Source organism: Hypanus sabinus, chromosome 24, assembly GCF_030144855.1.
Source record: "Hypanus sabinus isolate sHypSab1 chromosome 24, sHypSab1.hap1, whole genome shotgun sequence".
In the NCBI taxonomy this organism is placed as follows: Eukaryota; Metazoa; Chordata; class Chondrichthyes; order Myliobatiformes; family Dasyatidae; genus Hypanus; species Hypanus sabinus.
Window position 1 is genome coordinate 33,751,846 of NC_082729.1, and position 23,492 is coordinate 33,775,337.

The 23,492-nt window shown below is 52.8% G+C and overlaps 1 protein-coding gene across 1 annotated transcript; it reads left to right on the plus strand.

Annotated features, from left to right (window-relative positions):
- The first annotated feature begins 236 nt into the window (after positions 1-236).
- On the plus strand, positions 237-20,958 carry gpkow (G patch domain and KOW motifs). Its single transcript, XM_059949574.1, has 11 exons — positions 237-428; positions 7,494-7,654; positions 9,587-9,726; positions 10,350-10,456; positions 13,032-13,236; positions 14,104-14,236; positions 14,530-14,656; positions 17,920-18,046; positions 18,531-18,600; positions 19,802-19,887; positions 20,379-20,958. Exons 1-11 carry the CDS (start codon positions 274-276, stop codon positions 20,508-20,510), a joined length of 1,443 nt encoding a protein of 480 aa, XP_059805557.1. The 5' UTR covers positions 237-273; the 3' UTR covers positions 20,511-20,958.
- Positions 20,959-23,492: the final 2,534 nt, after the last annotated feature.

The window sequence follows — 23,492 nt, forward strand, 5'->3', positions numbered from 1 at the left end:
TTGGAACTCTGTTAGAAATAAAAATTATTTCAAAAATTTCTTTCGAAGTATACAAAATCATAATGAAATAATTTCAAAGGGAGTGAAAGAATTGTCAAGAGTTTTAAGGTCGATTCCAAAACCGACTCCACAGGTTGCTGGGAATTGTAGTTCTGGGATCGGAGGCTGCCGGGATTGTAGTGTAAAAACAACTGCGACTACGTTTCCCGATGTGCATCGCGGCATTCGCGCCTGCGCCTTGCTTGTGCTCAGTGAGGCCCCGGGACAGAGGCGATGGAGCAGCCGCCGGAACCGCAGCGGGAAGAGCTCGAGGCTGAGCGGGGACTCGTCTCCTTCGGCTTCACCCGGACCGTCAGCAGACCCCGGGTGAAGGAGGCGGAGTCCGAGAGGGAGGCGGTGAGCAGCGTGGAGGGCGGGGAGGTGCTGAGGTGAGCAGCGACCGGTGTCCGGGGTGGTGGGGGAGAGACCTGTGCTGGTGGATGGAGTCTGAGGAGGGACTGGGGTGGTTGATTGAGGGGGAGACCCAGGCTGGGGAGGGGGCGAGACCCTGAGTCCTGGGAGGGGGAGCAACCCACAGACCTAGATGGATTGAGGATTGACGGGGGTGGGGAACATCGGGGGAATGAGACTAGAGTCCCCGGAGGGTCGGGGTAGAGACCTGGGGTGGTGAATTGAGGGGTTGACAGAATCAGTGGAGATCAGGGTCGGAGGGGAGCGACCCAGAGTCTGAGAGGGACATCGGGGGAATGAGACTAGAGTCCCCGGAGGGTCGGGGTAGAGACCTGGGGTGGTGAATTGAGGGGTTGACAGAATCAGTGGAGATCAGGGTCGGAGGGGAGCGACCCAGAGTCTGAGGGGGACATTGGGGGAATGAGACTAGAGTCCCCGGAGGGTCGGGGTAGAGACCTGGGGTGGTGAATTGAGGGGTTGACAGAATCAGTGGAGATCAGGGTCGGAGGGGAGCGACCCAGAGTCTGAGAGGGACATCGGGGGAATGAGACTAGAGTCCCCGGAGGGTCGGGGTAGAGACCTGGGGTGGTGAATTGAGGGGTTGACAGAATCAGTGGAGATCAGGGTCGAGGGGGAGCGACCCAGAGTCTGAGGGGGACATCGGGGTATTGAGACTCAAGAGTCCCCAGAGGGTCGGGGTCGAGACCTGGGGTGGTGAATTGAGGGGTTGACAGAATCAATGGAGATCAGGGTCGGGGGGGAGCGACCCAGAGTCTGAGGGGGACATCGGGGTATTGAGACTCAAGAGTCCCCAGAGGGTCGGGGTCGAGACCTGGGGTGGTGAATTGAGGGGTTGACATAGGATGATTGAGACCTGGCTTTCGGAAAGGGAGACCCAAAGTCTCGGGGGGTGGGGGGGGCGTTCCAGTAGGATGGGCTTCCACCTGGAGACCTAGGGTGACCCTGAGGCGAGGGTTTGAAGGGGGAAGCTGGCAGGGGAGGGCCTGGAGTCAATGGGAAAAGGGAAATCCAGAGGCTCGGAGGAGATCAGGAGGGGTGTGGCTGACCGGTGGTCTGGGGTGTCAAGATGGAGGCGGGACACCCACTGCTGGAGCTTGGACTCCTGGGAGAGGGTCACTGGGGTGGTGTCCCGTGGGTGGGGAGTGCTCACGCTGGGGCCTGGTGTCAGGAGATGGAGTGCCCAACATGTGCATTCTATGGTGATGGGGGTTATTAGGAAACTCCAAACTGGATCTCAGATTTAGTGTAGGGGCCCGTGGGACAAATGCCTCGGTAGCCATCGGCCACTCCTTATGCCTACTATTGGGTGACAGTGGCCTGGGAGTCCTGGACCTCTATTGGGTGACAGTGGCCTGGGAGTCCTGGGCCTCTATTGGGTGACAGTGGCCTGGGAGTCCTGGGCCTCTATTGGGTGACAGTGGCCTGGGAGTCCTGGGCCTCTATTGAGTGACAGTGGCCTGGGAGTCCTGGACCTCTATTGGGTGACAGTGGCCTGGGAGTCCTGGGCCTCTATTGGGTGACAGTGGCCTGGGAGTCCTGGGCCTCTATTGGGTGACAGTGGCCTGGGAGTCCTGGGCCTCTATTGGGTGACAGTGGCCTGGGAGTCCTGGGCCTCTATTGGGTGACAGTGGCCTGGGAGTCCTGGGCCTCTATTGGGTGACAGTGGCCTGGGAGTCCTGGGCCTCTATTGGGTGACAGTGGCCTGGGAGTCCTGGGCCTCTATTGGGTGACAGTGGCCTGGGAGTCCTGGGCCTCTATTGGGTGAGTGGCCTGGGAGTCCTGGGCCTCTATTGGGTAACAGTGGCCTGGGAGTCCAGGGCCTCTATTGGGTGACAGTGGCCTGGGAGTCCTGGGCCTCTATTGGGTGACAGTGGCCTGGGAGTCCAGGGCCTCTATTGGGTGACAGTGGCCTGGGAGTCCAGGGCCTCTATTGGGTGACAGTGGCCTGGGAGTCCTGGGCCTCTATTGGGTGACAGTGGCCTGGGAGTCCAGGGCCTCTATTGGGTGACAGTGGCCTGGGAGTCCTGGGCCTCTATTGGGTGACAGTGGCCTGGGAGTCCTGGGCCTCTATTGGGTGACAGTGGCCTGGGAGTCCAGGGCCTCTATTGGGTGACAGTGGCCTGGGAGTCCTGGGCCTCTATTGGGTGACAGTGGCCTGGGAGTCCTGGGCCTCTATTGGGTGACAGTGGCCTGGGAGTCCAGGGCCTCTATTGGGTGACAGTGGCCTGGGAGTCCAGGGCCTCTATTGGGTGACAGTGGCCTGGGAGTCCTGGACCTCTATTGGGTGACAGTGGCCTGGGAGTCCTGGGCCTCTACTGGGTGACAGTAGCCTTCCTCACTCAAGGAAGGACAGCATCATGGGGGAGTAGTGGAGGAGGCAATTTTAGAGATTCAAGTCAAGTCACTTTTTATTGTCATTTCGACCATAACTGCTGGTACAGTGCACAGTAAAAATGAGTCAACGTTTTTCAGGACCATGGTGTTACATGAAACTAGACTGAACTACATAAAAAAAAACAACACAGAAAAAACTACGCTAGACTACAGACCTACCCAGGACTGCATAAAGTGCACAAAACAGTGCAGCCATTACAATAAATAATAAACAAGCAAAGAGGCACAATAGGGGGCAGTAAGTTGGTGTCAGTCCAGGCTCTGTGTATTGAGGAGTCTGATGGCTTGGGGGAAGAAACTGTTACATAGTCTGGTCGTGAGAGCCCGAATGCTTCGGTGCCTTTTCCTGGACGGCAGGAGGGAGAAGTGTTTGTATGAGGGGTGCGTGGGGTCCTTCATAATGCTGTCCGCTTTGCGGATGCAGCGTGTGGTGTAGATGTCCATAATGGCAGTAAGAGAGACCCCGATGATCTTCTCAGCTGACCTCACTATCCACTGCAGGGTCTTGCGATCCGAGATGGTGCAATTTCTGAACCAGGCAGTGATGCAGCTGCTCAGGATGCTCTCAATACAACCCCTGTAGAATGTGATGGGGATGGGGGGTGGGAGATCGACTTTCCTCATACAGTGTGGTAATAGCCCCCTACCTCCCAATTATACCCATGTGACCAATTAACGCAGTACATCCTTGGACTGGAGGAAACCCAACCGATCACGGGTGGAGGGAGGAGGGAACACACAAACCTCTTACACAGAGATGCTACAAAACTTCCAGCTGAGGATCTTTTGGCCCCCGGCCCTGGTGGGAGTGGGCAGAACAGTCTGGGGTAGGAGTGGGTTGAGTTGCCTCGGTCAGGTGGGCACCTTGGGGTCTCATTGTTGGAAGATGGAGTCGTTCCAGGGTTTGGTATGGGTCTTGTTTTGCTTGGTGATTGGCCTGTGTGGATGGGGCTGCTGCCTCAGGACTCTGAAGAGACAGATTCAATCCCCACCTCTGCCGCTCTAGAGGGAACCAGAAAGTTAAACCCAAGCTGGGACCACAGAAAAGAAGTCGCAACTGAACTGCACCCTCACAACCCCTGTGCACCAAGGTGCACATTCATAATTTAGACCCAAAGATGGACAGAAGCAAGAGGAAGTTCACAAGTCGTGTTATGCCAGGTCAAGGTAGCAGTGTTGAGTGATGCTGAATCTCTTTCCAATATTTTTATTAGTTTCTACATAGAAGAATACAGAGTACAAGAAAGTGTATATAAAAGGTCAAAAAAGATTTTTAAAAACTACCAATTACATTATATCAGTTCTTAACAACAATCTCATTACTTATGTAAGTTAATCAATAGTTACGTTGAAATATACTAATTTATTACAAAAAAAAAGTGTCTAACCCCTACCAAGACCGGAGCTGTTCATTAAGGAGAAAAGAAGGTAAAATACCTTCTCATATAATAAAAATTAATAATAGCCAATATCTGAGTTTGAGCAACAAATTGAAGGTTTTCAAAATAATTCAGAAAAGGTCCCCACAATGTTTGAAAGTCTTGACGAGATTCAGGAATTGAACAATGAATCTTCGATAAATCTAAGCATGACATAATGTCGCGTAACCATTGAGCACGACTCTGAGGGAAAACATCTGAACCTCCAGTGACCCCTCTTAGTTTTCTATACGGTTGGCATCCGTCTATCTCAGGACAATCGTCATCACAAGCCTGGATTATGGGGATCCTGAAATGGACAGTCGTCAAGATCTCCCTCTCAGCCTCACCAGTGTATCCAAAGGAAAGCTTATGAAGCTATACGTTTGGCACTAGCTCGGCTACGGGAGCTGCCGGGAGGACGTTCAATGACATCCAGCCGCCTTATTAGGGGCTCCACTCCCGATCTGCTGTCTGGGTTTACTCCCGTAGCCTTTGTGTCTCCCGAGGCTGCCCACGAGGCAGTGGGGCTATTTACCCGTAGCTGGGTCACAAGCACCAGGCCGTGTCCGCGCACCAGTGGGCCTGCGCGCTGTACGTGTGCGGGGGCCAGTCGTCCCCCCCCCCCACAGTCCTCTGCGGTTCAGCCCGAGTCCGAGAGGTGTTCAGTTTCTGTGTACCGCCAGCGAAGAGGCACTACGTGAGGCTTGCTGTACACTGGCAGGGACAGACTTGCGCCTCTTGGCAAGACTGCGAGCCAGTGGTGAGAGCGACAAGCACAGAACAGCTGTTCTGCCACATTTATACAATGTGCGTGTGTTTATAACACAAACTCTGCACTTCATATTGCTTTATTTAGTGAGACGGTTGGCGCTGAGGGGGAGAGAGGGGTTTAAATGGCAGAGGCTGTGCTAACAGACCAAATGAGGGTTCTTCCCCCCCCTCATTCTCTCCCACCCCCCACTCTCTGCCTCTCATTCTTTCAGCCCCTCTCTTTTCTCCCTCGCTGTCCTCCCAGTTGTCCCCATTCCATCCCAAACCCCAACGAACGTGCGGGGTCAGTGAGTGGGTCGGCCCTTGCCCCTCTGTGGGGTAGAGGGGGTGTTAAGAGGGATAGATGGTGTATTTAGGGTTGGGGAGGGAATGTGAGGGGGGTATTTAGGATGGAGGAGTGCTGAGGGACAGTAGGTGGTGTGTGTGTGCGTGCGCGTGCAGTTTTCCCCTGCTCACTCCGGTTCCTTCCCACATCCCAACAACATACAGGGGCAGTGGGTTAATCTGCCCCTCTCTCTACAGTTGCCTGGACATTATATTTGTCAGGGGGGTGTCTGGAGGGGGTATTTTGTCCCTCGCACACATTCTCTTCCCCCAGGGCCCTCTTCATCCTAAACCACCCCCCCATCCAACACACTCCCCACACTCAACTCCCTCCCCTCTCAATACACCCCCTTCCACCTTTAGCACGCTCTCTGCCATAAATACCCCCTTCACTAAATTCCCTCCTCCCTGAACTTAAGCAACGATGCCCCCCCAAATCCATAAATGAACCCCCCCCCCAGCACACCCTCTACAAAAAGCACCCCTCCCCTTTCTCTAAATTCCAGCTGTAATTATCCTTTCTCCCTCCATCTAAACTCTGTCCCTCGGCATGTCCTTCCACCCCAAGTTGCTTCCTTTTCTCTCTCCCTCCCACACCCCATGCTCCAGTTTTCTGAGGGTGTGTGAGAGAGAGAGAAGGTGATGTGTGGACATGGGAGGGAACCGGAGCGCCCGAGGAATCCCACAGGATCATGAGGAGAATGTGCGTTCTCCTTGTGACACAGTGTGTGTTTCCCCCATGGGTGCTCCAGTTCCCTCCCACATCCCAACGAATGGTTTGGTTTAATCGGCTGCTTCCTGGGGCGTATGAGATAGGGGGAAGCGTGAGTGTGTAAGCGTGGACATGAGGGGGAGTTGATGTGTGTTTGTAGCAGAGCCTGGTTCCGGGACCATGGGGATCCAAGAAGCAGGGATGGGAGTGTGGGTGCTGAGAACGTTCAGAGATCTTAAGCAGGGTTGGGGAGAGAGTGCAGAAGAGGTGTGAGAGGAGAAGGTATGTGTGAACGAGGGACAGAGGATTTACTGGAAGGAGGGAGGGACGGAACAGGCTCGAGGGAGGGAGGAAGTCACAGAACGGAAGATGGGGTGTGGGAGAGAGAGGAAAATGGGAGAATCTCATGATGGAGGGAGAAAGGAAGGTTGCTTTTTATAGAGAGCACGTTGAGGGAGGGGGTCTTCTATGGACTGGGGAGCATTGTTGTTTAAGGTTGGGGGTATTTAGTGAAGAGAGGCATGTTGAGGGGTATTAATGGCAGAGAATGTGCTCGGGGGGAGGTATTGAGGGATAGATTGTTGTGAGGTGTGTATAGGAGTGTTGAAGGGAGATTTAGGATCAAGGGCTGCTGGGGTGGGGGTAAGGGAATGTGTGTGAGGAACAAAATATGGAGGGAGTGACATGGTGGGATTTGGGAAAAATTGATAGAGCTTAGGAGGGTGGACAGAGAATTAGAGGTTGCATCTGCCTAATTTGTGTCCATTCCTTTCTCATTTTCCCCACTGACCCACATCTGTCCCTCTCTTACTCCCTCCCCCCACTGTTCCCTTCACCTAACTGACCTGTGTGCCTGTCTTCCTCTCCCTTCCCCCACTGACCTGTCCATCCCCCTCCCATCCTGCCCTATTGAACTGTTTCTGACCCCTCTCCCTTCCACCATTGACCCCATTTGTGCTCCTCTCTTCCCCCACTAATTGTCTGTCTCCCTCTCCCTTCCCCTATTGATTTGTGTCTGTCTCCCTCTTCCTAACCCCTTTGACTTCTGTCCGTCTCCCTCTCCCTTCCCCCTTTGACCTGTGTCCATCTCCATTTTCCTTCCCCTTTGTCGTGTCCACCTCCCTCTTCCTTCCCCCTTTGTGCCCGACTCCCTCTCCCTTCCCCCTTTGACTTGTGCCCAACTCCCTCTCTCTTCCCCCTTTGTCTTGTGTCCACCTCCCTCTTCCTTCCCCCTTTGATTTGTGTCCATCTCCCTCTTCTTTCCCCCACTGTCTGGTGTCCATTTCCCTCTTCCTTCCCCCACTGACCTGTGTATCCATCTTCCTCTCCTTTCCCTCACTGACCTGTGTCCATCCCCCCATTGACCCTTTTGTCTGTCTCCTGTCACTTACCCCCGCCAGCCTAAAGCCGCGGGAGAAGCCCCGGGAACTGATCGTGCCCCTCATCCGGAAGAACCGTTGGCACAAGCCGGAATCGGGGGCCATAGCAACGAAGGAGAAGGAGCCAGGAGAGCAGGAGGACCCCGAGGTGCTGTCGAAAGCCGTGCAGGAGCTGATTGAAGGTGCGGAGAATGGACTGGTGCCTGATTTGGGTGGAGTGTCCACAGACCCCTCAGGGCTGGCACTGCGGGTGGTTGATGTGCCAAGGGTCCCAGTGAGGGTAAGGCTAACTTTTGAGAGTGGCCTACCTCCACTCTCCTACTCTGTTTGACTCTGGACAGAATGAGAGTCTGTTCTTCCTCAGGACAGATCCTGTGCCGGGCCACGGGCAGAGAGCTTGCCATATTGGCACTGAACCACTATCAGCAGGCTCCAGTGCCTTCCACCGGTACCTACATAAGACATAGGAGCAGAATTAGGCCATTCAGCCCATCTGTGGGCAGAGTGGTTGCTGTACTGATCCATGATGTATCCGGACAGAATGCTTCTGTAGATCATTGTTAGAACTTGGTGAGAGTCTGCAGGGTCTGTGTGATCAATATTCCTGGCAAATTCACCATCGGAAGTTCAAACAAAATTTTATTGCCAGAGTACACATATGACAGACAGACATACTTTATTGATCCCAAGGGAAATTGGTTTTCGTTACAGCCGCACCAACCAAGAATAGTGAAGAAATATAGCAATATAAAACTGTAACCCCCTGGGTCGCCTCAGGCTCGCTCAGCTCGTTCTCGTCTAGGAGGAGCAGCCTTCGGCCCCGCCAAACTGGCTCATCAGCTGGTGTGGATGCTGTGTGATGTCCCTGCCTCGCCCAAAAACAGACAGTACACCATGAGTGATTAAATGAGTACAATTTATAAAGGTTACTATAACTAAGTGATTAATAACGATACAGTATATATGAAGAGAAAATTAAAGAAAAGGCGCCAAACTTATCAAAGTCCAAACCACTTCGTGCACAACCGTTGGAGCTCAATTACTGAAGTCTTCTGGCCACCATTCGATCCCCTCCGAACTCCTCGACTCGCAGCTCAGGACCCTCCGAACTCCTCGACTCTCCAAACAGCTCAGGACCCTCCGAGTGGTCAACCAAGCACATCTAGCTTCATTCCCCCCCCCCCTCGGAGAATCTCCCGGCCTCGGACCCCCCTTTGGGGTCCGATCCTCACCCAGCTTAGAGCATTGCGTCCTCTCTCTCGACCCCCTCGCGCCGATCTGCCCAAAAGCCCGTCAACAAAAGCTTACAGACTCATAAGAAAGAACATTAATCCCCATTTGGTTTACAAAGGAATACCATTCTCGTTATCAGTAAATTAGCATTCCTGCTAGTTAACAAAAAGAAGAAACCCTCTTTACAAAACCATAAATAATTAAATAATAATAAGCTAATCATGCGCAGTGGAAATAAGTCCAGGATCAGCCTATTGGCTCAGGGTGTCTGACACTCCGAGGGAGGAGTTGTAAAGTTTGATGGCCACAGGCAGGAATGACTTCCTATGACGCTCAGTGTTAACATCTTGGTGGAATGAGTCTCTGGCTGTATGTACTCTGTGCCAAGCCAGTACGTTATGGAATGGATGGGAGACATCGTCCAAGATGGCATGCAACTTGGCCAGCATCCTCTCTTCAGACACCACCGTCAGAGAGTCCAGTTCCACCCCCCACAACATCACTGGCCTTACGAATGAGCTTGTTGATTCTGTTGGTGTTGGCTACCATCAGCCTGCTGCCCCAGCACACACAGCAAACATGATAGCACTGGCCACCACAGACTCGTAGAACAACCTCAGCCTTGTATATGTGACCATATACAACCCTGAGATTGATTTTCCTGTGGGCAAACTCAGCCAATGTATAGATTAGTAACTATAACAGGACCAATGAAAGGCTGCCCTACTAGGGTGTTCAGCAGTGACTGGGTTTTACCCCTGCTGGGGCCAGCTCGGCAGCAGTGGGTAAATTGTATTGGTGGGGGGGCAGGTTGGGGGGGTATAACTGACCCACCGCTGCTGCTCCTCAATCTGTCTGCTCTTCCTCTCCCCTGGCCACAGAGTCCCAGAGGTACCAGGAGAAGTGGAAGGAAGGGACTCTGGATGACGGGACCCTCAGCATCCCTCTGCTGATGCAGAACCAGGCGCCCTGTGGATATGAAGACGGGGAGAAGGTCAATGTGGAGCTGCGGCCGGAGTCGGTGGGTCAGGGATGTGTTGAGGGGAGTGGAATGCTAACGTTTTTTTTAAGGTTGCGTCGCCCGACAACCCCTGATTTAACCCTAGCTTGATCACGGGACAATTTACAATGTTCAATTAACCTACCAACCAGTACATCTGTGGACTGTGGGAGGAAACCCACGCTGTCTCGGGGAGAATTTACAACCTCATTACAGGCAGCGGTGGGGATTGGTACTGTAAAGCGTTGTTGTGCCAGGGCGAGGTCTGGGCAGTAGCAGTGACAAGAAATGTTCCCCCATTACACGAATGCAGTATGGAGGGATTTCCCTGCCGTGGCCCCCACCGCCCATGTTGACATCAGAAAGGAGCTCTCCTGCCACGAGGCGGTTCTGAGGAGGGGGCTGCCCTCTTGGGAGGGGCAGTGAGAAGGGACGTACAGCCCCCCCCCCACTCCCCCTTCCATCAATTCATGTTGACGGGAAGGAGCAGGACTATCGAGAGTGTGAGGGAGGCTCTGGGGAGGCGGATGTTTGGCGCAGTGGGGCAGGGCTGTCCAGTGTGTGAAGGACGGTGGTGGGGGGCAGGGGTGAGGAAGTGGGACATTTCTCAGTGACTGACCAGCTCCCCCCGCCCCCCCGCTCAGTCCACAGCGGCAGACTACGAGTCGGTGCCTGTGGAAGCCTACGGCATGGCCATGCTGAGGGGCATGGGCTGGAAGGAGGGAGAGGGAATCGGACACACGTTCAAACAGTGAGTTGGGGTGCTGAGGAGGGGCCTGTCTAAGGCGGGATCTGTCGGTGTGGGCGGAGATTGTTAGACCGGATCTGTCGGTGTGGGTGGAGATTGATAGAGGCGGGATCTGTCGGTGTGGGCGGAGATTGTTAGAGGCGGGATCTGTCGGTGTGGGCGGAGATTGATAGAGGCGGGATCTGTCGGTGTGGGCGGAGATTGTTAGAGGTGGGATCTGTCGGTGTGGGCGGAGATTGTTAGAGGTGGGATCTGTCTGTGGGCGGAGATTGTTAGAGGTGGGATTTGTCGGTGTGGGCGGAGATTGTTAGAGGTGGGATCTGTCGGTGTGGGCGGAGATTGTTAGAGACGAGATCTGTCGGTGTGGGCGGAGATTGTTAGAGACGGGATCTGTCGGTGTGGGCGGAGATTGATAGAGGCGGGATCTGTCGGTGTGGGCGGAGATTGTTAGAGGTGGGATCTGTCGGTGTGGGCGGAGATTGTTAGAGGTGGGATCTGTCTGTGGGCGGAGATTGTTAGAGGTGGGATTTGTCGGTGTGGGCGGAGATTGTTAGAGGTGTGATCTGTCGGTGTGGGCGGAGATTGTTAGAGACGAGATCTGTCGGTGTGGGCGGAGATTGTTAGAGACGGGATCTGTCGGTGTGGGTGGAGATTGTTAGAGATGGGATCTGTCGGTGTGGGAGGAGATTGTTAGAGACGGGATCAGTCGGTGTGGGCGGAGATTGTTAGAGACGGGATCTGTCGGTGTGGGCGGAGATTGTTAGAGGTGGGATCTGTCGGTGTGGGCGGAGATTGTTAGAGGTGGGATCTGTTTGTGGGCGGAGATTGTTAGAGGTGGGATTTGTCGGTGTGGGCGGAGATTGTTAGAGGTGGGATCTGTCGGTGTGGGCGGAGATTGTTAGAGACGAGATCTGTCGGTGTGGGCGGAGATTGTTAGAGACGGGATCTGTCGGTGTGGGTGGAGATTGTTAGAGGTGGGATCTGTCGGTGTGGGCGGAGATTGTTAGAGGTGGGATCTGTCTGTGTGGGCGGAGATTGTTAGAGGTGGGATCTGTCGGTGTGGGCAGAGATTGTTAGAGACGAGATCTGTCGGTGTGGGCGGAGATTGTTAGAGGTGGGATCTGTCGGTGTGGGTGGAGATTGATAGAGGTGGGATCTGTCTGTGTGGGTGGAGATTGATAGAGGTGGGATCTGTCTGTGTGGGTGGAGATTGTTAGAGGTGGGATCTGTCTGTGTGGGCGGAGATTGTTAGAGGTGGGATCTGTCTGTGTGGGCAGAGATTGTTAGAGGCGGGATCTGTCTGTGGGCGGAGATTGTTAGAGACGGGATCTGTCGGTGTGGGCAGAGATTGTTAGAGACGGGATCTGTCGGTGTGGGCGGAGATTGTTAGAGACGGGATCTGTCGGTGTGGGCGGAGATTGTTAGAGACGGGATCTGTCGGTGTGGGCGGAGATTGTTAGAGACGGGATCTGTCGGTGTGGGCGGAGATTGTTAGAGGTGGGATCTGTCGGTGTGGGCGGAGATTGTTAGAGACGGGATCTGTCGGTGTGGGCGGAGATTGTTAGAGACGGGATCTGTCGGTGTGGGCGGAGATTGTTAGAGGTGGGATCTGTCGGTGTGGGCGGAGATTGTTAGAGACGGGATCTGTCGGTGTGGGCGGAGATTGTTAGAGACGGGATCTGTCGGTGTGGGCGGAGATTGTTAGAGACGGGATCTGTCGGTGTGGGCGGAGATTGTTAGAGGTGGGATCTGTCGGTGTGGGCGGAGATTGTTAGAGACGGGATCTGTCTGTGTGGGCAGAGATTGTTAGAGACGGGATCTGTCGGTGTGGGTGGAGATTGTTAGAGGTGAGATCTGTCGGTGTGGGCGGAGATTGTTAGAGGTGGGATCTGTCGGTGTGGGTGGAGATTGTTAGAGGTGAGATCTGTCGGTGTGGGCGGAGATTGTTAGAGGTGGGATCTGTCGGTGTGGGTGGAGATTGTTAGAGGTGAGATCTGTCGGTGTGGGCGGAGATTGTTAGAGGTGGGATCTGTCGGTGTGGGCGGAGATTGTTAGAGGTGGGATCTGTCGGTGTGGGTGGAGATTGTTAGAGACGGGATCTGTCGGTGTGGGCGGAGATTGTTAGAGACGGGATCTGTCGGTGTGGGCGGAGATTGTTAGAGACGGGATCTGTCGGTGTGGGCGGAGATTGTTAGAGGTGGGATCTGTCGGTGTGGGCGGAGATTGTAAGAGGCTGGAATTGATGTGAGCGGAGCCTGTGATGTGCTATGTCAGTGTGGGTGGAGTCTGTAAGAGGCGGGATAAGTCTGTGTCAGGTTGAGAGGGGAGGTGGCGTGGTAATTTCTACCCTTTTCCCTTTCTCTATTTTCAGTGGGGGGAGGGGACAGGGTCAGTGATTGGCGGGTGGATCAGAGGTCAGGGCCAGTGACGGGTGGGTGGGTCAGAAGGCAGGATCGGTGATTGGCAGTTTGACCAGAGGTCACAGTCAGTGACTTGAGGTCGGTCCAGAGTGCAGGGTCAGTGCCTGATGGGTAGGTGACGCCTGCGATGATCTCTGTCTCTCTCTCTCCCCCCCGAGGGACGTGAAGCCGTTGGAGCAGAAGCTACGGCCGAAGGGGCTGGGACTGGGGGCGGACCGGTCCCTGGCTCGGGACCTGGAGCCGAGCCGCCCTGCCAGGCCCCCGAAACCGGGCGAGGAGCAGATGGAGGAGGAGCCGGAGGGCCCAGCTCTGGGCAGGAAGGTTCAGATCCGGCAGGGACCCCACCGGGACCTATATGGACAGGTAAACCACATCCAAAACCTCCCCTCCTCGAACACTCCCTTCATCAGCACCCATGGGACCCTCTCATCGAGAGCTGCTGGTCTGGTAACCCTATGCAAAACGTCACCTCCTGGGATGCACCTTCTGTCTCTCACACACTCGTGGGACCCTCCCCACCAAGAGCATTATGGAGAGAGAACCTCTTGCCTCCTCGTCTCCCTCTCCTACCCCAACAGATAAATAACCCCGTTTCATTCTCTACCCCCTTCCCCCCACTGGGTGTGAACGAAGGCCTACGAGTGTCAGTACCCCTGAGGTTCTCTCCTGGGTCTCGTGTTGCGATACGATTACAAAGGAAGCAAGCCAGCGGCTGTATTTCATCAGGACTGTGGTTCGTCACCTAAAGACGTGTACAGATGTACCGTGGAGAGCATCCTAACTGACTGCCCCGCAGTCCGGTCCAGGGGTGGGGGAGGGAGGGCAGGGCTTCAGCACGGGGTCGAAAGCAGCTGCAGAAAGTTGTGAACGCGGTCCAGCCCATCATGGACACGAGCCTTCTCAGCCTCACAGAGGCGGTGTCAATTATTGAGGACCCCTGTCACCCAGGACATGCCCTCTTCCCATTGTTACCATCAGGGAGGGGGTACAGCAGCCTGAAGGCACACATCAACGATTCAGGAACAGCTGCTTCCCTACCACCAATGAACATTGAACCCAGGAACACTTCCTCGATGTTTTCCCTCGTTTGTACAACTAATTAATTATATATATTATTATTATTTGGTTTTTATTACTACATATTGCAATGTACTGCTGCCATAACATGACAAATTTCATGGCATGTGCCGGTGATACTAAACCTGATTTTGATTCTAACCACCCCCACAGATCGAAGGGCTAGACCCTGACAATGCCCGCGTGGTGGTGCGGCTGGCGCTGGGCAACGAGGCGGTGACCGTCAGCCAGCACGGGCTCAGTTACGTCAGTGCTGGAGAGTACCAGCGTTACAGCCGGGACCTGAGTGAGTTTGGGGGTGGGGACTGCGCTGGTCGGCTGCAGCCCGCGCTGGGACTGTGCGTGTGTACGAGCCCGGCTCGTCCCCTGGCCCGTGTAACACCGAGCTCCCCTCGATAGCAGGCGTACGCACGCAAGGAGGCAGAGAGATATGGTTAGAGAGATGATGTGGATAGAGACGCCAGTACATGGCGGGGGAGGGAGGGCAAAGAGAGACACGGGTGAGGGCAGACACTGGGGAGAGAGCTCTGGATGGGGGAGGCCTCTTTCAGCTCAATGTCTTCTCCTTCACTCCCACAGGCCGGTTGAGCACCGCCCACAGAGAAAGCCAACGGCAACAGGAGGCCACGCAGAGCAAGGAGATCGAGAAGGAGAGACACATGGAACACCGGGACAGGAAGAGGAAGCACAAGGTCAGCTCAGAGAGGTGAGTCCGACCCCGTATCTGTGGGGGGAGTACTGAGAGACCTCAGCGAATGAGGGTAGGACACAGAATCAATGGCACAGAAAATTCAATAAGAGATCATATAGTATGGCCAAGTGAAATAGGAATTGATATGAAAGGTGAGGGGGGTAACGAATTAAGAGTATTATATATGAATGCACGAAGTATAAGGAATAAAGTAGATGAGCTTTAGGCTCAGTTGGAAATTGGCAAGTAAGATATTGTGGGAATAACAGAGACGTGGCTTCAAGCGGACAGGGCCTGGGAAATGAATATTCAAGGATGAATAGCAAGGTCTTATCGAAAGACTGACTGGCAGACGGGGTGGGTTGGCACTGTTGGTGAGGAATTATATTCAGTCCCTTGCGAGGGGGGGACATAGAATCAGAGGATGTAGAGTCAGTATGGATAGAACTGAGAAATTCTAAGGGTAGAAAGACCCTAATGGGAGTTATCTGCAGGCCCCCAAAATTGGCATGTCGCAAAGGTAATGATACAGTTGTCATGGGGGATTTCAACATGCAGGTAGACTGGGAGAATCAGAATGGTACTGGACCCCAAGAAAGGGAGTTTGTGGAGTGCCTCCGAGATGGATTCTTAGAGCAGCTTGTACTGGAGCCTACCAGGGAGAAAGCAATTCTAGATTTAGTGTTGTGCAATGAACCGGATTTGATCAGGGACCTCGAGGTAAAGGAGCCATTAGGAGGTAGTAACCATAATATGATATGTTTTAACCTACAATCTGAGAAGGAGAAGGGAAAATCAGATGTGTCAGTATTACAGTTGAACAAAGGGAACTATGGAGCTATGAGGGAGGAGCTGGCCAAAGTTCAATGGAACAATACCCTAGCAGGGAAGACAGTGGAACAACAATGGCAGGTATTTCAGGGAATAACGCAGAAGGTGCAGGATCGGTTCATTCCAAAGAGGAAGGAAGATCCTAAGGGGAGTAAGGGGAGGCCGTGGCTGACGAGCGAAGTAAAGAACAGTATAAAAATAAAAGAGAAGTATAACAGCAAAGATGAGTGGGAAACCGGAGGACTGGGAAGCTTTTAAAGAGCAATAAAAGATAACAAACAAGGCAATATGCAGAGAAAAAATGAGGTACGAAGGTAAACTAGCCAAGAATATAAAGGAGGACAGTAAAAGCTTCTTTAGGTATGTGAATAGCAAAAAAATAGTTAAGACCGAAATTGGGCCATTGAAGACAGAAACAGGTGAATTTATTATGGGGAACAAGGAAATGGCAGACGAGTTGAACAGGTACTTTGGATCTGTCTTCACTAGGGAAGACACAAACAATCTCCCAGATGTAATAGTGGCCAAATGAACTAGGGTAATGGATGAACTGAAGGAAATTTATATTAGGCAAGAAACGGTGTTGGATAGACTGTTGGGTCTGAAGGCTGATAAGTCCCCGGGACCTGATGGTCTGCATCCCAGGGTACTTAAGGAGGTGGCTCTAGAAATCGTGGACACATTGGTAATCATTTTCCAATGTTCTATAGATCCAGGAACAGCTCCTGCGGATTGGAGGGTGGCTAATGTTGTCCCACTTTTCAAGAAAGGAGGGAGAGAGAAAGCAGGGAATTATAGACCAGTTAGCCTGACGTCAGTGCTGGGAAAGATGCTGGAGTCAATTATAAAAGAGGAAATTACGGCACATTTGGATAGCAGTAGAAGGATCAGTCCGAGTCAGCATGGATTTATGAAGGGAAAATCATGCTTGACTAATCTTCTGGAATTTTTTGAGGATGTAACTATGAAAATGGACAAGGGAGAGCCAGTGGATGTAGTGTACCTGGACTTCCAGAAAGCTTTTGATAAGGTCCCACATAGGAGATTAGTGGGCAAAATTAGGTTACATAGTACTGGGGGCAGAGTACTGACATGGATTGAAAATTGGCTGGCTGACAGGAAACAAAGAGTAGCGATTAACGGGTCCCTTTCAGAATGGCAGGCTGAGACCAGTGGGGTACCACAAGGACCGCAGCTGTTTACAATATACATTAATGATTTAGGTGAAGGGATTAAAAGTAACATTAGCAAATTTGCTGATGACACAAAGCTGGGTGGCAGTGTGAAATGTCAGGAGGATGTTATGAGAATGCAGGGTGACTTGGACAGGCTAGGTGAGTGGGCAAATGTATGGCAGATGCAGTTTAATGTGGATAAGTATGAGGTTATCCACTTTGGTGGCAGGAACAGGAAGGCAGATTACTATCTAAATGGAGTCAAGTTAGGAAAAGGGGAAATACAACAAGATCTAGGTGTTCTTGTACATCAGTCAATGAAAGCAAGCATGCAGGTACAGCAGGCAGTGAAGAAAGCTAATGAAATGCTGGCCTTTATAACAAGAGGAATTGAGTATAGGAGTAAAGAGGTCCTTCTGCAGCTGTACAGGGCCCTGGTGAGACCCCACCCGGAGTATTGTGTGCAGTTTTGGTCTCCAAATTTGAGGAAGGACAGTCTTGCTATTGAGGGAGTGCAGCGTAGGTTCACAAGGTTAATTCCCGGAATGGCAGGTCTGTCATATGTTGAAAGATTGGAGCGACTGGACTTGTATACACTGGAATTTAGAAGGATGAGAGTGGATCTGATTGAAACATATAAGATTATTAAGGGATTGGGCACGCTGGAGGCAGGAAGCATGTTCCCGCTGATGGGTGAGTCCAGAACTAGAGGCCACAGTTTAGGAATAAGGGGTAGGCCATTTAGAACAGAGGTGCGGAAAATCTTTTTCACCCAGAGGGTGGTGGATTTGTGGAATGCTCTGCCCCAGAAAGCAGTGGAGGTCAAGTCTCTGGATGCTTTCAAGAGAGAGTCGGATAGAGCTCTTATAGATAGCAGGGTCAAGGGATATGGGGAGAGGTCAAGAACGGGGTACTGATTGTGAATGATCAGCCATGATCACAGTGGATGGCGGTGCTGGCTAGAAGGGCCGAATGGCCTACTCCTGCACCTACTGTCTATTGACATGCACTGTAAATAGTGGGCAGTGTCGAGGAACAGAGGGACCTCGGTGTACGAGGGTAGGACACACACTGTGAATGATGGGGAACTGTCACTGAGGATCTGGTGATGATGTAGCAGGGGTGAGGAAGGGGAAGTGTGACGGGGAGAAGGATATACTCCGGGAGGGGTTGCGCTCTGCCCTCACGGGGAGGCGAAGTGGGAGTAGTGAGGAAGGCGGTGGGTTGCCAGAAGTACCCAGACAGCTGACGGTCACCGCTCTGCCCCCACAGGGACAGGAAACGGGACAAGCGGCCCAGCAGCCCCTCTCCACGGCGCTCCCTGTGTTGGCTGCGCAGTGACCTGTTGGTCCGGCTCATCGACCGGCGCTACCAGAAGGGAGCCTACTACAACTGCAAGGTAACCCCGGCTTGGGTCATGGCACTGGAGGTCAGAGGGCGAAGGGCAGTGACGATGAGGGGGAATGGGAGGTTGCTGATGAGAGGAGGGAGGTGAAGGAGAGGGAAGTTCAGGGACGGTGTGAGGTATGTAAGGATGGGAAGGCAGGAGGATGAGGTCAGTGATGAGGTGGATGGAGGTCAGTGGGGTGGGGTAAGTCGGAGGTCAGTGGGATGGGGAAAGGGCAGGGGTGGTAGAGGTGGGGGAAGATCGGTAGCTGGTGCCGTGGACATCAGGTGGTGATGGGAGAGGAAGAAATATGGGAAGAAGAGAGAGGGAAGGTAGACAATAGTAGGGGAGAACATTCAGAGGTTTGGGGTGTACAGGAGAAGGGAAGGGGTGAGTGTGGGGAAGGAGGGGAGAGTAAAGGAGAAGAGGACAGGGTATGTGATCCCTTTCCACACTGATTCTGATTTTCTCTCTCTCCTACCCCCCACCCCCCCAGGTCACCATCGAGGACGTGCTGAGCACCGACTCGTGTGTATGCCGGACTGACAGTGGACGGCTTCTGGAAGGTGGGAATCCCAGGACAGTGGTGGGGGGATGGAGGTGGTGAAGCACTGAGGGGGAGGCAAGGAAGGGCAAACTACCCGAGGTTGCATAGCTGGGGCCTGTCTGACGGTGAATAGTCCAGAGCAAATGGCTAAGTGACAAGAAGGCATACGGTACGCTTGCCTTCAAAGTCAGCTTGCCCACAGTTTTGTTTATCGATTACACAGCGTGGGACAGGCCTTCGAGACTCACAAACAGCAATGCACCAATTTTACCTGAGGACAATTTACAATGACCAATTAGCCTACCAACCGATATGTCTTTGCACTGTGGGGGGGGGGGGGGGGGAAGCCCACACGTTCCACAGGGAGGATGCACAGACCCCTTACAGAGGGCGCCAGGATTGAACTCTGAACTCTGGCACATCGAGCTGCAATGGAATCGCACTAATCACTGCGCTACCATGGTGACCCAAGACTGAAGGAGCTGGTCAGCGGCACTTATTTTGGCTGGAAGTCCCTGACCAGTGATTACCGCTGTCTAAAGCTCTGGTTAGACCGTAGCTGGCCTTCAGTGTTTGGTTCTGGTCACCCCGTTACGGGAATAAGATTTGGGGGGCTTTGGAGAGGGTGCAAAAGATGCTGCCTGAGTTACAGTGATGCACTTATAAAGTGAGGTTGGACAAACTTGGGTTTTCCTGCAAAGCAGCAAGGGCTGAGAACTTGATTAAGATTATGAGGGTTAGATGAGAGGCCAGTACCTTTTCCCCCCGCAGGATCAAAATGGCTAATTTTGGTGGGCGAGTATTTAAGGTGAGAGGATTTACTGATGTGCAGGGCAAACCTGGTACCGCAGTACTGTAGTTATTACAGCTTGGGCTGTCAGGAAGTTCATTCCCCGCGGACTCTGCAGGGACTTTGTACATCCCTGCTGAGGAGCGCGTGGGTTTCCTCCTACAAAGAAGTATCGGTTAGTTGGGTCGTTAGAGTTTGTTGGTGGCTCGACAGACCTGTTCCATGCTGTTTCCTAAAATAAAGTTATTTTTTTATACACAGTGCTGGTACTGCCAGGGTTGGTGGTGGTGGAGGCAGATACACTAGAGATCCTCTTTATAGAGGCACATGGAAGTGCAGAAAACGTAGATAGGATATATATTGGGTTTTTGAATATTGACATAGGGGCAACATTGTGGGCCGAATGGTCTCACCCTCCCTCTCCCCACAGGGATTAAACAGTCAATGCTGGAGACGGTGATTCCCAAGTCGGATTCTGCTCACATCATGGTGGTGCTCGGCGAACACAGAGGCGCGGTGAGTGAATCTACCCCCCCCCCACGCCCCGTGCGCTTGCACACCCCTTTGTTACCTCGCTGCTGGGGGTGGGAGGGCGCTGTGTATACACAGGGTTCTCAGTAGCTGAGCTTGGGTGCTTCCCCAGACGCTCTTCTCCTCCCTGGTTGGACGGAGTGCTGATTGATACCCACTGGTCCTGGGGACAAGAGGGAGCTCTGACAGTAGGGCTCGGGGTGGGGGGGGGGGTCCACCCGCAGACACTCCTGTGTGGTGTGCATGTGTCTCTGTCTCTCTCGCTCACCCTGGTGCTGTGAGCGGGAAAAAGCTGTGTGTCCATCCACAGGGTTTCTGTAGCTGGGCTTAGGTGCTGCCCCTGACACTCCTGTGTGTGTCTCTCTCTGTCACCCTGGTGCTGTGAGCAGGAGAGAGCCGTGTGTCCATCCACGGGGTTGTCAGTAGTTGAGCTCGAGTGCTCACCCTTGACGCTCCTCTTCCCCTCTCTTTTGCAGGTGGGCCGAATACTGAAGCGGGACAGAGCAAAGTGCCAAGCGCTGGTGCAGCTCCAACATAACGAGGAACAACTCCTGCAGCTGGACTACGACACCATCTGTCACTATGTAGGGGCATCAGGGGGCGACTGAAGGAGTCTGTGGATGGGAGAGCGAGACAGTCCCTATAAACCCCTCAGCATTTCCCTCTCCACTTGTTCTTTCCATGTCTGCTGACACTCAGCGCTAGAGGGAGCCAATCTGAGTGGCTGAACTGATGGCCCCTCCTTGTCTCCACCGGGGACCTGGCTCCACCTCCCCTGTGAGGTTTTGACCCCCATCTCCCTGGATTTGGCCCCATTCCTCGCAGTGACCCGCTGCTCCAGCAGGGGGCGGGCACCCCTGCCCACAGATGCCCCCGGTGGCTACTGCAACTCAGGGTCAAGTGTGGTGGGAGATTGAAGAGGAGTCGGCATTGCTGGGTCTCATGAGGGCTGGGTGACACTGGCTTCCGGGGGAGGGGGGGGTTTGTACCTCCCTGCTGGCCCATACAGGACCCATATTCCATAAACTGGTGAATAAAAGCTTAATGTTACAGATGTGACAATGTGTCTGTGTGTCTAGGGAGAGGGCTGGGTGAGGTGGGGGCATAAATATTTGAGAATGGGACAGTGAGATTAGTTTGGGGATGGACACAGGGCTGTGCTAATTTTCCTGAAGGTTTCTTTTATCACACGGGGAGGTGTGAGTGCCTGGTGTAGAGGTCAGTACAATAGAGGTGTTTAAGAGGCTCTTGGCCAGGAATATGAATCAGGGAGAATGGATTAGATGTCATCAACTTGATTAGTTCAGCGAAACATCAAGGTGGAGATTCCAGTTAATCAGGGCAGCCATTTATTTGGGGAAAATCTTAAAGAACAAAGGCTAATCATCAAAATAGATGGGATTCTAAGTTCCAGTCGGGTGAGGCAGATACAGCAATCGGACACAAAGGCTTCTCTATTCATGGGACGGACAGAACTGATTTAGAAAAAGCAAAAGGTGGAGGTGTGTGTGTGTTTCATCATAAACTCTCGGTGGTTCTCCGATGTGTCGGTTTTGTCAAACTCGTTCTTCTGACCTTGAATACCTAATGATCAAATGCTGCTTATTTTACATACCAAGGGCCCAATAGTCCTGACCGCTGTTCACACACCACCAGTGGCCAACTGTAATCAAGTGCTTGAGATACTGGAGTGTGCTGTCTCCAAACAAGAAACAGTCCATCTCGCCGGATTTCAAATCTTAGTTGGGGACTTCTGGCTAGACTTGTTTGAAGAAAACCCTTCCCAATTATAATCAGCATATAAGCTGTAACACCAATGTCCCAACACACTGGACCACTTTTACACTAAGATAAGAAATGCCTACCATTTCATGGCCAAACCACACTTCGGTAAATCCAATCACTTGGCTGTTCTACCAGCACACAGGCAGAGGACAAAGAGCAAAGGTCTGGAGGTTAGGACAACAATGAGGTGGCCACAGGAGCAGCTAAGTGATTATTTCGAGTTGGTGTGCTGGGCTGTGTTCAATGGTCATCTGTGGAGCTGAAGAAATGCACCATTGTTGTCATGGGCTTAAGACTGTTGTAGATGAGTCTTTCCCAACAGGATGCTCTGGATGAAGTATCAGATCTGCAGTCTGCTGAAGGCCACATCACAGCCATTCAAGTCCTGGTACGATCTCCAGAAATCCATCTCATGGGCTACGTGGCAATTCTGGATTAAATCTGAATCAACAAAGGAAGCTTGACAGTTGTGGCAGGGCTTGAGTACTGTCACCTCTTATAAACTTAAATCAAGTGATGTAGGTGACAACAGGGCTTCACTTCCAGATGAGGCTCAAAACCATGAACTCCCACAGCCCCCGACGATCCTGTGATCTCAGTCTCCGAGTCTGTCACGCGAGCAGCCGTGAAAGGCATCCAGCCTAGACCTGGGCCAAGTATTAGAGACCTGTGCTGATCAACCAGTTGGAGTGTTCACTGGGTCAATAGCATTCACTTTGTCAGAGGTGACAGTACTCGCCCAGCCCTGCCACAGCTGTCAAGCATCCAATTGTATTCCAGAATTGTCACTTTGCCCATGGATTGGCTTTCCAGAGACCGAACACAGACCTCTTGGATCTTAAATTAACAAGTGCAAAAGAGGAATGGAGAGGAAGTGTATATGGGTTCAATGCCCATTCAGAAATCTGACGGCAGAAGGGAAGCCATTCTAATATTGAGTGTGCGACTTCCGACTCCTGTACCACCACCTCAATGGCAGTAATGAGAAGAGAGCAGGCTGAGGGTCCTTGTGACAGATGCCATCTTCTTGAGGTACCTCCTCATGAAGATGTCCTCCATGGTGAGGAAGGCTGTGCCCATGATCTACAGTCTCTGGTGTTGGAGCCCCAGCACACCATCATGCTCTAGACTGACATCCTTCTCCTTGGTAAATTCTGATGCTAAGATCACCATTCAGGGCCACTGTTGAGCCTCCTGTGAGCATCTGCCCCCAAGATCCCAGTGAGTGACCTCGTCTCAGCTGCCTTCATCTCCCTGCAGAGGTTAGCCCCCCCCCCCCCACCCTCTTGCTGTGCTCCACTCACCCTGTGATTCCCCAGACAGGAACATTTCAGGTCAGATTCGCAGAGCAACACACCATGGATTCAGGCCCTTCAGCCCCTCCGGTCCATGTCAACCATGGTGCCCAGCCGGCTTGTTCCAACTTCCTGCAGTCAGACCATATCCCTCCAAACCCCACACCTTTGTCTCAAAGTTATTCTTAAATGATTCTGCAGTATTGTACCTGCCTTAACCCCACTTCCTCCAGCAGCTCTTTCCAAATACTCACTGGGAGACAAAGTTGCCCATCAGGTTCTCATCCCACCCTAAACCTGCGTCCCCTTGTCCTGGACTCCCCTACCCTGGGGGAAAGACTGTCACCGCCCATCTTGTCTACACTCCTCCTGGCTTTAATGAACCTTGAGTGGCAAGGTGGAGATGCGTCTCTACCAAAGGAAGCGTAAGGCACCCCTTCTCTCCGTAGCCCGCAGGTCACCCTTGGGCAAAGTGTAGCACCTGCTCAGTCCAACAGTCAGGGACACATG